The 12797-nt window shown below is 42.4% G+C and overlaps 1 protein-coding gene across 1 annotated transcript; it reads right to left on the bottom strand.

Annotated features, from left to right (window-relative positions):
• LOC110990444 (acid-sensing ion channel 2-like) lies at positions 1-12701 on the bottom strand. The gene is made up of 12 exons (XM_022255452.2): positions 11418-12701; positions 10143-10312; positions 9625-9740; positions 9076-9239; positions 8021-8128; positions 7190-7298; positions 5725-5797; positions 4748-4805; positions 3827-3909; positions 3138-3213; positions 2383-2501; positions 1-1943 (listed from the first exon to the last, which is right to left on the bottom strand). The coding sequence occupies exons 1-12, from the start codon at positions 12072-12074 to the stop codon at positions 1844-1846; spliced, it is 1833 nt and encodes a 610-aa protein (XP_022111144.2). The 5' UTR covers positions 12075-12701; the 3' UTR covers positions 1-1843.
• Between the last annotated feature and the right edge of the window lie 96 nt (positions 12702-12797).

Raw genomic sequence — 12797 nt, 5'->3', positions numbered from 1 at the left:
TTCATTTTGTGGATTTTATTTAAAAGAAAACTATTGCATGCGGCTTTTGAGAATCCTTTGGAACAGTGGGACAATTTCAGTGTAATTGTAATACACACTTTACAAACAAAAACATTAAATGCGTATTCCAGAGATTATATTCAAAGCCAAGAGAGGTAGCATGTTTACTTTTGTCCTGAACGAGTTTAGAATAATTCAAAAGAGGCAAAAATGGGAGACTTTAAGACGTTGGTGGCAGCAGACATACTGGTCCTTCTTCACCATAGAGGTCATACCTCTGCTTTAGGGTGCATTCCACCAAATGATTGTATTTCATTAACATTTTGTGATCCCATACGGATTTTACAATAAGACATGCCATAATCAGGAGGCATCACAGAAATAAATCCAGAATTTGGGACTGATAGTTTCCAGTTCGAGGTATTTCATAAAAAGCCCCAAATTGCCGGCCTATTTTGGATAGAAGCGGGTGGTTACATTCAGAAATGAGCGCCTAGTTTTACTGCTGTTTTGGGGGTATCTTCCTTGAAAGGCAAATAAAAAGGATTTTCGCAGCTTACCCCATGAAATTAAAACGAAAAGTGATATTTTGGCCATAATCTTGAATTTCCAGTAAAAAAAAAACCCGGAGGCCAACCTCCTTACGAGTGTCAACAGGCGGCGCATTTTCGGCGCAATTTTGCACTCTTTTCTATGGGTGCGTATTTGGTGTAGTGCAACCTTTGGATTTCTATGTTCTTCACCAGTATTGCGCGTGCTCAGAACTATGCGTGCCTACTCGGAACAACGCACGCAAGCTCAGAACTGGTAAAAAGGACTGTACGTTTACCGCTACCAAGCGCCTCAAAGTTTCCCATTATCCCGGTGTCGCAAAATCTGTTGCGGTACGTAACATCCGAACATTATGAATAATCAAATAAACTAATAATGGTGGTAATGAACATTATTAACTATATATAAAGCTGTAGAGATAAGTGTCTGTCCACAGTTAGTCTATGATGCATAGAGGCTAAAATCTCAATCCAAGGCAACTTTCTGATCAAACTCACACCCATGCGATGAAACAGTTTGCTTCACCTCAGCAACAAACGAATGCCCAATAGAAAGATCCTACGTACCCGTAAAAATAAAGTCTCCCTCAAAAGGCAGAAACAAAATTAAACTTTACTGCACGCTAGCAGATTTTTTAGCACAGCAAATCACATTGACAAATTCAGAAATATCTAAAATCAAATTCAGCCTTTTCCTCGGAGTTTCAGGCCTCAAATACGATCCGTTTGCCACCGATTCTGTGTTTTCACCGGATGACTAAAACTTCATAGGCGACTATAACGAGACGAACGTAATAGGTACATGCACAACCTTTCCCTAACGCGGTTTCGTTAATAACACACGGAATCGCAAATGCTCAAACCGAGACGATCGGTTGTCCCCATGGCATACATTGAATTTAACTTCACAAGAGATACCCCATTTCAGATCCTTGAAAAATGTGTGCTCTTCTTGCTCGAAAGACATAACGTCAGGAGGCATAACTTTGCCGACAGTTACGGTTTTAAAACGCATCAGCGTAACCTCTAAATGTAGCTTGGAGACGGCTTCAGTCATGTTTTTTTTTTCCGTACTTGGTAGGAGTGCCACGTACTTACGCAGTGAATCTAACTGCATACTGTCCGCAGCGGCTGCTTTCCTCAGGCAGCTAAGAGGTTTGCAGTTGCCGTAAAGAGCTCATTTCCACAGAAAAAAAGGAAACATAGAAAATATATCCCCAAAAGACTATATCCTAATTGCTGAAAATGAGACACTATACAAGTCACGCACGATGGGCGTATCAGCCCGCAGTTCAAGCCTCGCTGGCGATTTTGAGGTTGGACACGTGTTGCAAGTCCACATCTGATGACGTCACCTTGCCTGTTTTCCTCGTGGCATTTTTGTTGATAACCCTACGCAAAAAAGAAGACAGACAGAAACAAGGGCTTACACTTGTACACCATCGCCTTGCATCACTCCACACACTGATTTCTGCATAATTAGGCACTGGACGATGGAATCCATCACAAGTCCGTTGCAAATGTCGTCCAGTTTCGAGCCAATTCATTAGCTATTCAACTTTGCCGTCATAATGCAATGTAGTAACACTTTGTGGTTTTGTTCAACCAGCTTACCTACATGTATATGACTCATCTCGTGCAAGGACCTGTGACTTTCATCCCAGTTTTTCATCCCTGCTGACAAACGTATAGGTAAGCTTCAACCCTTCCTCATGACAACTTTGACGTCATTCCTCACCCCTCACCTCCAAACTCAAAATGGCCCAGCGAGGCCAATTCTAATGGTGATCCGCACTGTATTCGTCTAAAGGGGGGGGGGTGTTTTAATTACCTGTAGAATATGAGCTTGCCCAGATCGTAGAGCAACTCGATGAATTCAAAGACTGTAAGAACAGACACTCCTATCCACAATCCAACGTTGCCGCCCATATCGCTCAGCAGGGCTATATGCTATGAAAATACAATGAATATTCATGATACAACAATATTCAACATTAAAGTGCAAAGAGGCTTATTACTTTTTGCACAAGGGTACATGCGGGGGAGCCAATTAGCCCCTCCCCCAAAACAGTCATATTTTTGTGCAAAGAAACATACCTGACCCTACAATATGCTACAGAATATGCATTAAGAAACTCCTCCTCCCCCTGTGGTTCTGGCTCCTCCCTTAATTTTACCCCCACAGATGATCAGCAGGCCTACATAATGAGCCCCGAGCTAAACCAAGAGAGGGCGCAAGCTTCCTAGAAACGGAGGTGCCCTTGGGTGGAACTGCACTTCGCTGGTTCACGATCGAATATGAAAAGGCATGCGTTACGGTCGAGTAGCTACCAGCAAAATGAACACTCTAGTGCTCTCCTGGCCAACCTTGCTCAGTTGACCCGATGAAGGGGTGTTTCTGCTCAAAGCGGATACCATATTCAGGTATTTCTGGTGGGGGGACACAAAATGGACGTTTTTCTGAAACCCTGCATTTTGAACGCTGTGCCGTTTATAGAGTTGGGTGGTTTTCGTATCCAAAAAGAGGCGGGAATGTTGATTTCAGCTCCTTTTTTAAGGGAAAATTGCCAGCAATAACAGACTCACATCATAAGCTACGTCTTGATAGATGGTCGTGTACTCCAACTTGTCATAATAGACGTTCACCTTGAGGAGGTTCTTCCTGTAAACAAAAACATTTTGCAAAAGCGAACTTCGAAGACTGTTGGAATGATAGGGGTTAGGAGGTCAAAGTTGTAGCAAAAATCCAGGACAGAAAATGAATGAATAGATGAATGTTGCTGCTTTAAACCAAAGCTATGACAGCGACTGATCAAGTAAGTCTTTGGATTTGGAATAAAATCCTGTATACTTTGTTCTTCAAATTCAGCTAGGTCTAAACATAACAATGTGAATTCTCCAGAAAACACTGTTGCTCTACCTCATGATTCGTGGCAATGTTTTATTTAGTTACATAAGAGAAGCCTATCTTCAATGGATAAGAAGGGCACAAAGCAACAAGTCCATTCCAGAGATGGTGGCCGTCAGTATGCAAAAGCTTGCCCCGAAATACGAGGTATATTACCCAACAGTGTCTTTTAGTCTGGGAATTGGAATTGTTGTGCATATGTGCAATCATATAACTCAGTGTACCAGATTTTATTCAAATTTAAACCGCAAAAGCAGATTGGGCCAGATCAGAATCAGCACCGCATTTGGTAAAAATGTAATTTCCTTTTAATTCTCAACTGCACCCTTTTTCCTCGATGAAGTAAAATAGATAAGTGTATACGTACTCCAAAAAATCTGGATCTCCACCGCTGTCTATGTCTTGATACAGGTCATCAGAAAAGTTTCCAATATTATCATCGAGGAAAAGCTGCAAATTCATCGGGTAAAATAGCACCGAAACATGATTTAACACGGGCGCTTCACAATAGCGCACCTCCAAGAGTTTGCAAAGGTGTTGACCAATCACAATGCTCGAAATCTGTCGACCCTTTCCTACCAAACATTGGGTCGACAGATTTCGCGCAATGTTATTGGTCAACGCGTCGCAAACTCTCGGAGGAGCACTTTCATGAATCACCTGTATTGACAAAACAATGAAATGGTCATGTCATAAAGCGACCACTCCCGCAGTATACCGAGAACAAATAAGCCAAAGACGAGGCACATTATCAACGTCCATTCTCCTGAGCCGATCTAAATTTATAGAACGTTTAAAACCAACCAATTGAATACATAATCATAATTATCTTTAGGGTCACACAGTCAAAACAAGTGTAAAACAAACTGAAATTTTATACGATTATCTTGAACACTTTCACTCCATTTTCTTTCAAACACCTCTCCAGCCATGTGAATGGTACATGCATACATGTTGGTCTCGCGAGTAGAAACCACCCTAAATGTGAGGATTGACGCACGCGTGGCTTGAAGATATTACGTGGGCCTACAGCCAGCCGGTGGTTTTCAGTTTGAGACCGGTCATGTGACAGGCTCTCAACGAATAGGATGGCTAAGGTGTCTTAGGTAATTATGACTACCCAAACCTTGCCATCACTAGATATCTTAAAGCACAGTTTCGTATTTTGCTCTATAAATCCAGCTGACTGTAAGTACGGGTTTCTCACCGCTAATGTTCAACACGTCAGAGGTTTTTTTTTCTTCTGTTCCTGGCTCAGGCAAAGAAATGTGATCGAGGGCAAACACACCTTAAATTTTTCGTTGGGCCAGCGAGCTTGTCCCGTCACGATGTCATATTGCAGCTCTCTGTAAAGAAAGGCATTGCTCGCTACTAGCATTATCATATCAAATAAACATTCACCCATGTGCCATGTGGAAACTTTGATCAAGAACAGGTTCGTGTTTCAATCAACACAAGAATTTGAATATTTCAAAGACAAATGAAGATGGACCATAGAACCCAAGAATAAAATGAAACAGCGGAAGAAAATTCACAATAGGGTTAATATCATTAACATTTTGATTTGATTGTTTGCTTTAAGAGAAAGGTAAGTTTGGCACCACCCCATTAGACAGACTACTTCACACATGATTGATTCAGGGAACATAGTTCCAAATGTTGTGCGTGTGTGTGAATAACATATGCAGCAAGGTATGAGACGGAGAGAACCCCCTCCCCTGCTTTGTGTTGGTCATTGTCTCGCAGGAATCTGGGGAATTCCTTTCAGACATCTTGGGGGTGTGTGTTAAGTAACAATAGTCTGGAATGTGTATAGGGATTGGACATGTTGGGGGGGTACCCCTCGGTCTCATTTCTCGCTGGGTATAGTGAATAAAGAGTGTTCCATTTCTGGTCGGACTGCTTAAACCTTGGTCCCACTATGGAGTAAAATGACATAAATTGACATGATTGTCTCAAAGGTACTATATCGGTTTCTGGAGACCACTCTTTTCTATCCTGCCTAGTTTGAATTCCAATATTATCCAAGTGCATTAGCTGAGGATGTTTCCTTTAATCGCACCTTTTAAGGTTTCATCAGCCGGCGGGAAAGCATCGTTAAGATGCGAGTCACGTTAAAACTGAGAAACACAGAATATTATTCCATTGAAAAAAAGGAACAAAACCGCGCTGCTAATGGGAAAATTTGCCATCAAAGTTGAACATCGACATATACTTGACCCCGCACCCCCCCAAAAAAATCCACAAAACATAGGTGTGGTTTACCTGCATGGAGGCGAGCACATGCAGTCCAGCATTCCCGCGAGGTACATGCGCTCAACACCTTCTAGGCACTGCTCTGTTTAGATATGCAAATGACATGATCAAGAAGTTCCTGAATGTCAAGAGACAGGAGAGGTATACTCCTAGAAATCGGCTGTTTCCTATTAAGACGGTTTTCCTTAGAAGTACAAGGTTTTCATAAAAGACTCACATTATTCAAGGAACCACACCTTCAATAATTTTCTGTTTATAGCATACACATGGTCCATGCGATGAATTGATCTCAATGGAACCGTTTCTGCAACTTGACACTCTTGTGCAGTGCAGAACAACCGAATCGTTGAGACCTCCTCGACACGTTGACATCAGCATTAGTCAATAATGAATCACCCAACAAAACAACATCTATGACAGCAAAAGTGGGAAAAAAATCACCCTTCTCGGTGCAAAAGATTCATGTCAACAATGAGTTTTCCCCTTGGGAAGACATCCCAGTTTTGCTATTGAATCTTTTAGGTTGTCACTGAAAAAAATGCATAAACCCTTTAAAATAAGGACCACGCAAAGAGTTGGTTTATCCGAAATTCAGAATGCTTTTTATAATATTTTGTTTAGACACTGCGGAGTATTCCCGACAGTACTGGCCCTCTTAAGACGTTCTTCAACTCCAGAGATACCTGAAAATCGATGGAGTAACACTATATTGTATCGGACGGAAACACTGAAAATGGGAAGCCTGAGGAAATGCTGGAAGTGAGACTACAGGTGGCTTTTTTTCTAGGTTGAATAATGCCGTGAGAAACAGTCGTTTTGACTTGCAAACTAAAATATTAATGGTGTGCCAACAATCGGAAGCTAGGTGAAAAAAACCAAAGACATTATTCCTCAAAGGAACGAGCTTTGAACATGTGTTTTCTAAAGTTCAGACAAATATAAGTAGTTGGTCTTTAGACGGAAATTTATAGAAGATTACATATTTTGTGAAAAGTTTCAGCTAGCAATGAAAAAACAAATGCCAGAACAGATTAACTACAGACAAGCTAGCGCGTAAGTCCCCGGGAATAGGGTTTATACACCCTATGTTTTGACTGGAGGATGGGCTATTCAATCACCCTTAGCTTTTTCGAGATGAAAAAACATGAAAACAGACTCTGCTGAATTGTTCGCAACTCCCAACAACCAACATGTACTCAGTATAGCACTGCATTATGGGAGAGAAAAAAACCTCCCAAAATAAATTTAGAAAAAAACTATAAACAGCCTACATGTAAGTTTCAGGGTGTATGTCAGCAACCTCATTTTCCAATTTTCCGTGACCCCCAAGTTACCCCACTCCAGATTCTCTGGATTGGCAAAAGGCAATATACCACCGTACAAAAGCAAGAAGTCCCGCTGAAAACTTTCGAGAGGATAATGGAAGGTGAGAGTTGAGACAGAGCGACTGCGCTCAAATACAACCTTGCTTTACCTTGGGTGCTGTTGAGGCACAGAGGTACGTCATCGTCATATCGGAACCTCACATCGGCGCAGCCGCACACCCTGGTCAGGTTCTGATAGTAACAGTTGTTTTCACACGCCTACGGGGAAATTAAAATCGAGTTGGAAAGAATGAGTCACACGGTAATGTTGATCCAGTTTTTTTCTTTAGAGTGTGGAGAAGATGCATGGACAATCAGTCATTGGTACGATACTGCATGAGATGACAAGTTGGTCGCAGGAAACAATCGGTACCCACGGGCGAATCCAGGAGATTTATTAAACGGAAAAAGGAAACGGCGATTGTTTGGGTGGGGTACATACATTTCCCTTACTCCCGAAAGTGTGTAAAGATGCCCGAAGTTGCTATGAAATGCCCTTTGAAATAATGAAACAAACACCAAACAGTCCATAAATTGTTTCACACAGAAATTCCCAAATTCCACAAAAATTGGCTCCCCATTGCAATCATAATTCTTGCTGGTACCAGGAGTGCATTTCTTGCAAGGCTGGTTATACAGGTGCCATTTTACTTAAATGTTTCCAATAAATTGAATATTTGCATCTAGTCTTGTTGATGTACATGATTGCACACGTTATGTAAAACGCTGTAGAAAATATAATAAGCTGTTGAACTCAGAAAAAAACCACAAAGGAAATGAAATGCCTTCGGAACAATAAAACATCGAACAGGAGGTTTGGTGAGACACAATCATTAAGGTCCATTTTGAAGATGTGCATGAAAGAATCCATCGCATCTACGCTTTAAATGGGTTCTGAAGTTACTAAAGATAATCATTTGCCTGGACACGGCAAAACGTACCCGCTGAGAGTATCTCACGTGAGGCAGCGGAAGATTGAATATTGTAGCATTGGCGTTCTCTACCACAGTGCAGTTGGAGTATGGATGGGGCAGACGCGTGAAGTTAGTCTACATGAAAGGATATCAAGAACCAGTAACCCAAAGAAGGAATAATAAAAAAAGCGATTTAATCATAGTGTCCTCTAAAGGCCACCATGTTGATTCCATAAATGAGACACGAAATGAAAGTGTAGAAAAGTGAAATAAACACATAGGGACGACGAATAGACATTCGTTTCCAACCACAACAGTCCAAAGTGTGTTAGAATGATGCATAAGGTGGGTTTTTAGGCTACAAATAATAATTTTTATCCCGATGATATAAAAACTACGTTTCAGAAAAGTGGAGGGCCGACGGTGGCAAATAGGCTTTTTTTCCCCAATAAATCAAATAAATTTGGCCAAAGAAAATCTCCCAAACCAACAGTATTGACAGATGGTTTCTAACACAACCGCTGGTAATATAGACTATTCAGTGATCCATATTCATAAATATTGATTACAACATTGCATTTATTAGTTATTCATTAATCATTAATATTCAGTCTGACCAGTGACAAGTGGCATCTTTCCTTTGAATATGAATTTCATTACACTCACCTGACAGCAAATACAACGAAGAGAATAAACACCAATCCGACACAATTCTATAGCACTTCTGCACTCCTCATAACCTACTATATTCTGAAACCAAAAATAACCTTTCACGCCTGGAAGCTCAAACACGACCCACCCTAGACGTACGGTAAAGGGACGAGTGGTTTATTTAGCAAAGAGATTCCAGGATAAAATTGTTCCCCAAATTCATTTTACTGCGAGTGAAATTTTCTGGGTCAGACGCGAGTGAAACGGTTTACCCTGAATAGTTGAATTAACAGAAAGGATTCATGCAACAGACACTTCAAACAATGTCGACAGTTCTTCTAGAGTTTTTGGTTTTTGTTTTATTTATGTTTGTTTTATTATTGCTATGGTTTTATTTGCTTGTTTGGTTGGTTGTCTTCGGCTGTACCCACCCTTTTGAAACCAATGAATGTCTCCTGACCGGGCGACACGCTCACTCCCTCGTCGTCAGGGAAGGGCATATTGTGACGCGCATGCACAACGACCCTTGCCCCGGCCGCTGGTTGGATGTCTTCAATGTACTGGTCTTGCTCAATATACAGCTCCAAAGTTAAGCCTGAACAACACGAAGGGTGTAGGGAATAATAAGACATGGTTTTTGGTGTGTTTTTAGATTTTCTTGTTTTATATTTCCTTTTCTAATCCTTAGACATGACACTTTTTAATTTTTTTTCATGACTTTAAAATAAAACAAGCTCAAAATAAGCAATTGCACCGTTTTCCGATAGCACCGTGATTTTCAATAGCCCATGTCTAAAAAGAAAAAAAAATGAGATGCAAACAAATTGCTGTGTGTTTTCGCTTATAATTCTAACTTATATCTCCAGAACCATGAAGGCCTCATGTTAATTGAAACCCAATAAACAAACACAGATAAGACTTGCGTTAGTAATTAATGCAGTACAATATGAGATGGGGTGCAACAACCGCACTGAACATACCATAAAGTGGGCCAGCTTTTGTCACAAATAACCTCGGCGTTGTGGCGTTGGGCTCTGGTCCGGCATTGAAAATGTAGCAGTTACCGTAGAGATAGTGGAAAAAGTAAGTGAAATCCCTGCAAGGCCGACACAACATGAAAACCACTGTGTGTTATCGCACAGTTAACAGATATTCTAACGGTTTGAAGTACGTGTACTTATTTCCACGGACACGGCGCACAACGGACGAGTTCGTCACTTGCATTATAATAACATTTGCTTGAGAAGCAGGTACGCTTTGTAATGATTTGAGCATTGATTTGACCAATGCAATGGTTTAGGCCAAGCGTTAGCCTAATTTCTCTTCTTGTCTGCAGAATTGGGCATACATGGAGCCAACACTGAATTCTCCAACCGTTCGACCTTGCTCTTTTTTTACACACTCCACAATCTTTTATAAGCACACGTACCGCAATACTTAGCGACATCTCCCACCATTTCCAAGCGTGCACACCCCTAGTAATGACAGATGCACTGACCTGGCGTGGCATGGCCTTCCCTGGAAGACGCACCTCACCAGCATGTCCCTCAGGAGGTGGCCCGCCGTCCGCCTGTCTTTGTACTTGAAGGCGGTCACGAGCTCAATGGCATCTCCGAGCATCTCGAACGCGTCGTCGAATTCCTCCTCGGAGTCGTCAGGACCGTAGCCCTGTACCGGAAAGATACTCAGGTATTACAGACTTCCCCTTTGCTTGTGAAACCAAAACAAGACCTCGCTGTCTCCGTGGAAAAATGAACTTGGAAAAATGCATCACTGATGCCATTACACGAGAATTCCAGACAAGAATTGACATTCCACAAGAATTGTGGTAATTTATTGCCATTACACAGGGCAGCATTGGACGGGCTGGGCTTTTGTCGAGTTGAGGTTGTCATTTCAGGACTGTCGGAGTTTAAATATAACATTTTTTTTTCGTTAATCGTTTGAAATATGTGCCGGTGAGGGTTGTGCATTTCACAACATGGCTGTAACTTCCCCATCTCACGTAACAACAACATTATCTTTATTCTCAACATTGTTTCATTCAATTTCAGGAATAAACTTTGGTGGTAGTTTACAGTGCTGTTTAGGTTTGTGCGGGATGGATGGGATGGAAAGATTTTCTTTTTATTCTTTTTAACATCGAGGTGTTTGATGCACTGGTTTTCCGGAGGTGACTATAAGAGTTTTGCCTACTTTGGTAGAAAGATTGCTTTTTTCTCTTCTCGTTTCGCCTCCTGTAAGGGCCTACTAAACGAGAAGTAAATTTTCGGGGTAGGGAGACAATCTTCCTTTTGAAAAGTACTTCTGTTTGTATGGGCAATCTGTACGCGCTTTCTGGCGATTGAGGTTAACTTTGAGGCTTTTTGACACACTTCGGAGAGGAGTGACATAACGATAAAATCACCGAATTTTTTAAATGAAATTATTAAAGAATTATTAACACAGATTTGAAACCATTTTAATAAAAGTCAGAAATAAAGTGGGATTTCATCAGAGGCGTTACTGGGGTACATTTTGCAGGGGACACTTTCATGGAAGAGGGCACGTTAGAATCTTCACTATCTCGTTATTATGGATTGAACGGTCAAACACTGTCCAAAGTGGACTACCACTGGATTTTAGCTCTAATTTCCAGGCAGGGGGGCTGGACCAAAAGGGTGGGGTATGTGCACGTGCCTCGGGAGGAGGCTCCGTGACCCCTCTATGTCCCTCCTTATACTAATTAGCCTGCGCCACTGACCTTCAAAATCAATCAGTAAAATGTTCTTACTGTGTTCGGGCGAGTTAGGCTTGGCGGAATGGGTATTCCTCGCTCGTCGAGCTCTTCCCAAAAGTCACTCTTGATAGGGTTCAAGTTGCAGATAGTGACGGCGGGGAATTCCACCATCCTGTCGCTGGAGATTTCCATCTTGACGTCCACACCGAAGGCGTAATACCTCTCCAGGAGCCAGGACGTCTGCCAGATGAACATCCCCAGTCCGAAGAAAAACAGTATTGTCCAGAAGACCTTGCGGACGTTGTTGGGGGCCCGTTTGATATTGGGGATGCCGTGGGCGCCCGTATTCTCCAGGAGGGAGAGAACGAGGGACTGGGCCACGCTGGTCTTGGCCAGCCGCTCCTCGTCGGTAATGCCCGGCTTCTGCTGCTGAAGATGACGGGGCTCTTGCTGCGGGAATCGGTCCCAGTCTCTCCTTCTGTCGTCCTCGATGAGGGACTCCCCACGCTTGAAGCCCCTCGAGGTCCTGCGCGACATGGCGGCCGGTTGGAAGGGGGTGTTGATGGCGTTGCTATCGGTGGCGGCTTGCTGCCCGTTCTCCGCTGAAGTCCAGCCGTCGGAATTGTGGTTGTTCAGTTCTGGCCTGTATTTGTGCTGATCGGACGCCGCGGCCTGCCACCTTTCGGGCGAGGCTGCCTCCGATCGATACATGTGTCCAAGGCCAGTACAGTCGTCACCCGTGAATGCAACTTTGTTATTAAAATCCTTCTTTATATCACACAAGACAACAAAGAAGGGAGCACAACGGATCAAGCCCCAATGTCCTACAGTTCAGTACCTTACCACGGACAGATAACTGTGTTTGCACTATTAATCAATCAAAGACGATAACAACGCCTACCGCTTTAACACGAGAGACATGACGTGTAAATCGTGACTATCATGTAAAACTTCCACCCCTAACTAGCGTCAAACTCACAAAGAAAATACGCTTATTTCACATACATTCTTCACGGGGATGTGATCTTCCTGTCGCTGCAGTTAGTGGTCCTGTGCTGATGTCCTAAGTGCAGTTAATTACCACTGGCTTGCCATGGCGGTCCATTCTTCTGTTTCCTGTTGTTCACAGCCAATTTCCTGAAGTCCGGCGTTTGGCGGAATTGCCTTAATGTACACGCAGTCTAGATGGGTTTGTTGGCAAGGTAATGGGGTGACTTGTATAAGTAACAGTGTGGTCTGGAGTGTTTTTTTGATATCAGCAGTGACGTTTTGCATGAAACACTCCAAAGCAACTCCACAGAGAGAGAGAAAAAAACACCCAACTACTCAGCTCGTTAGAAACGGTTTACGCACACAAAAGAGACCAACTTTTGTTCACATAACCTGTTCAAGATTGCTCTCAACAATCCGACAATTGCCCAGCAGTTTTTTTGT

Source organism: Acanthaster planci, linkage group LG05 (genome assembly GCF_054643075.1).
Source record: "Acanthaster planci isolate LZ-2023a linkage group LG05, COTS_SCS, whole genome shotgun sequence".
In the NCBI taxonomy this organism is placed as follows: Eukaryota; Metazoa; Echinodermata; class Asteroidea; order Valvatida; family Acanthasteridae; genus Acanthaster; species Acanthaster planci.
Note: the sequence above shows the minus strand (reverse complement) of the source record. Positions and strands in the feature narration are given on the sequence as shown.

What these genes read in the sequence shown, in the direction of transcription:
- LOC110990444 (XM_022255452.2), bottom strand. Translation starts at nt 12,074, where the DNA reads ATGTATCGATCGGAGGCAGCCTCGCCCGAAAGGTGGCAGGCCGCGGCG. An exon ending in GTGCCTCAACAGCACCCAAG is followed by an intron (nt 5,798 to 7,189) that starts GTAAAGCAAGGT and finishes ATATCTAAACAG; the next exon opens with AGCAGTGCCTAGAAGGTGTT. An exon ending in ATGTGCTCGCCTCCATGCAG is followed by an intron (nt 4,806 to 5,724) that starts GTAAACCACACC and finishes CTTTCTTTACAG; the next exon opens with AGAGCTGCAATATGACATCG.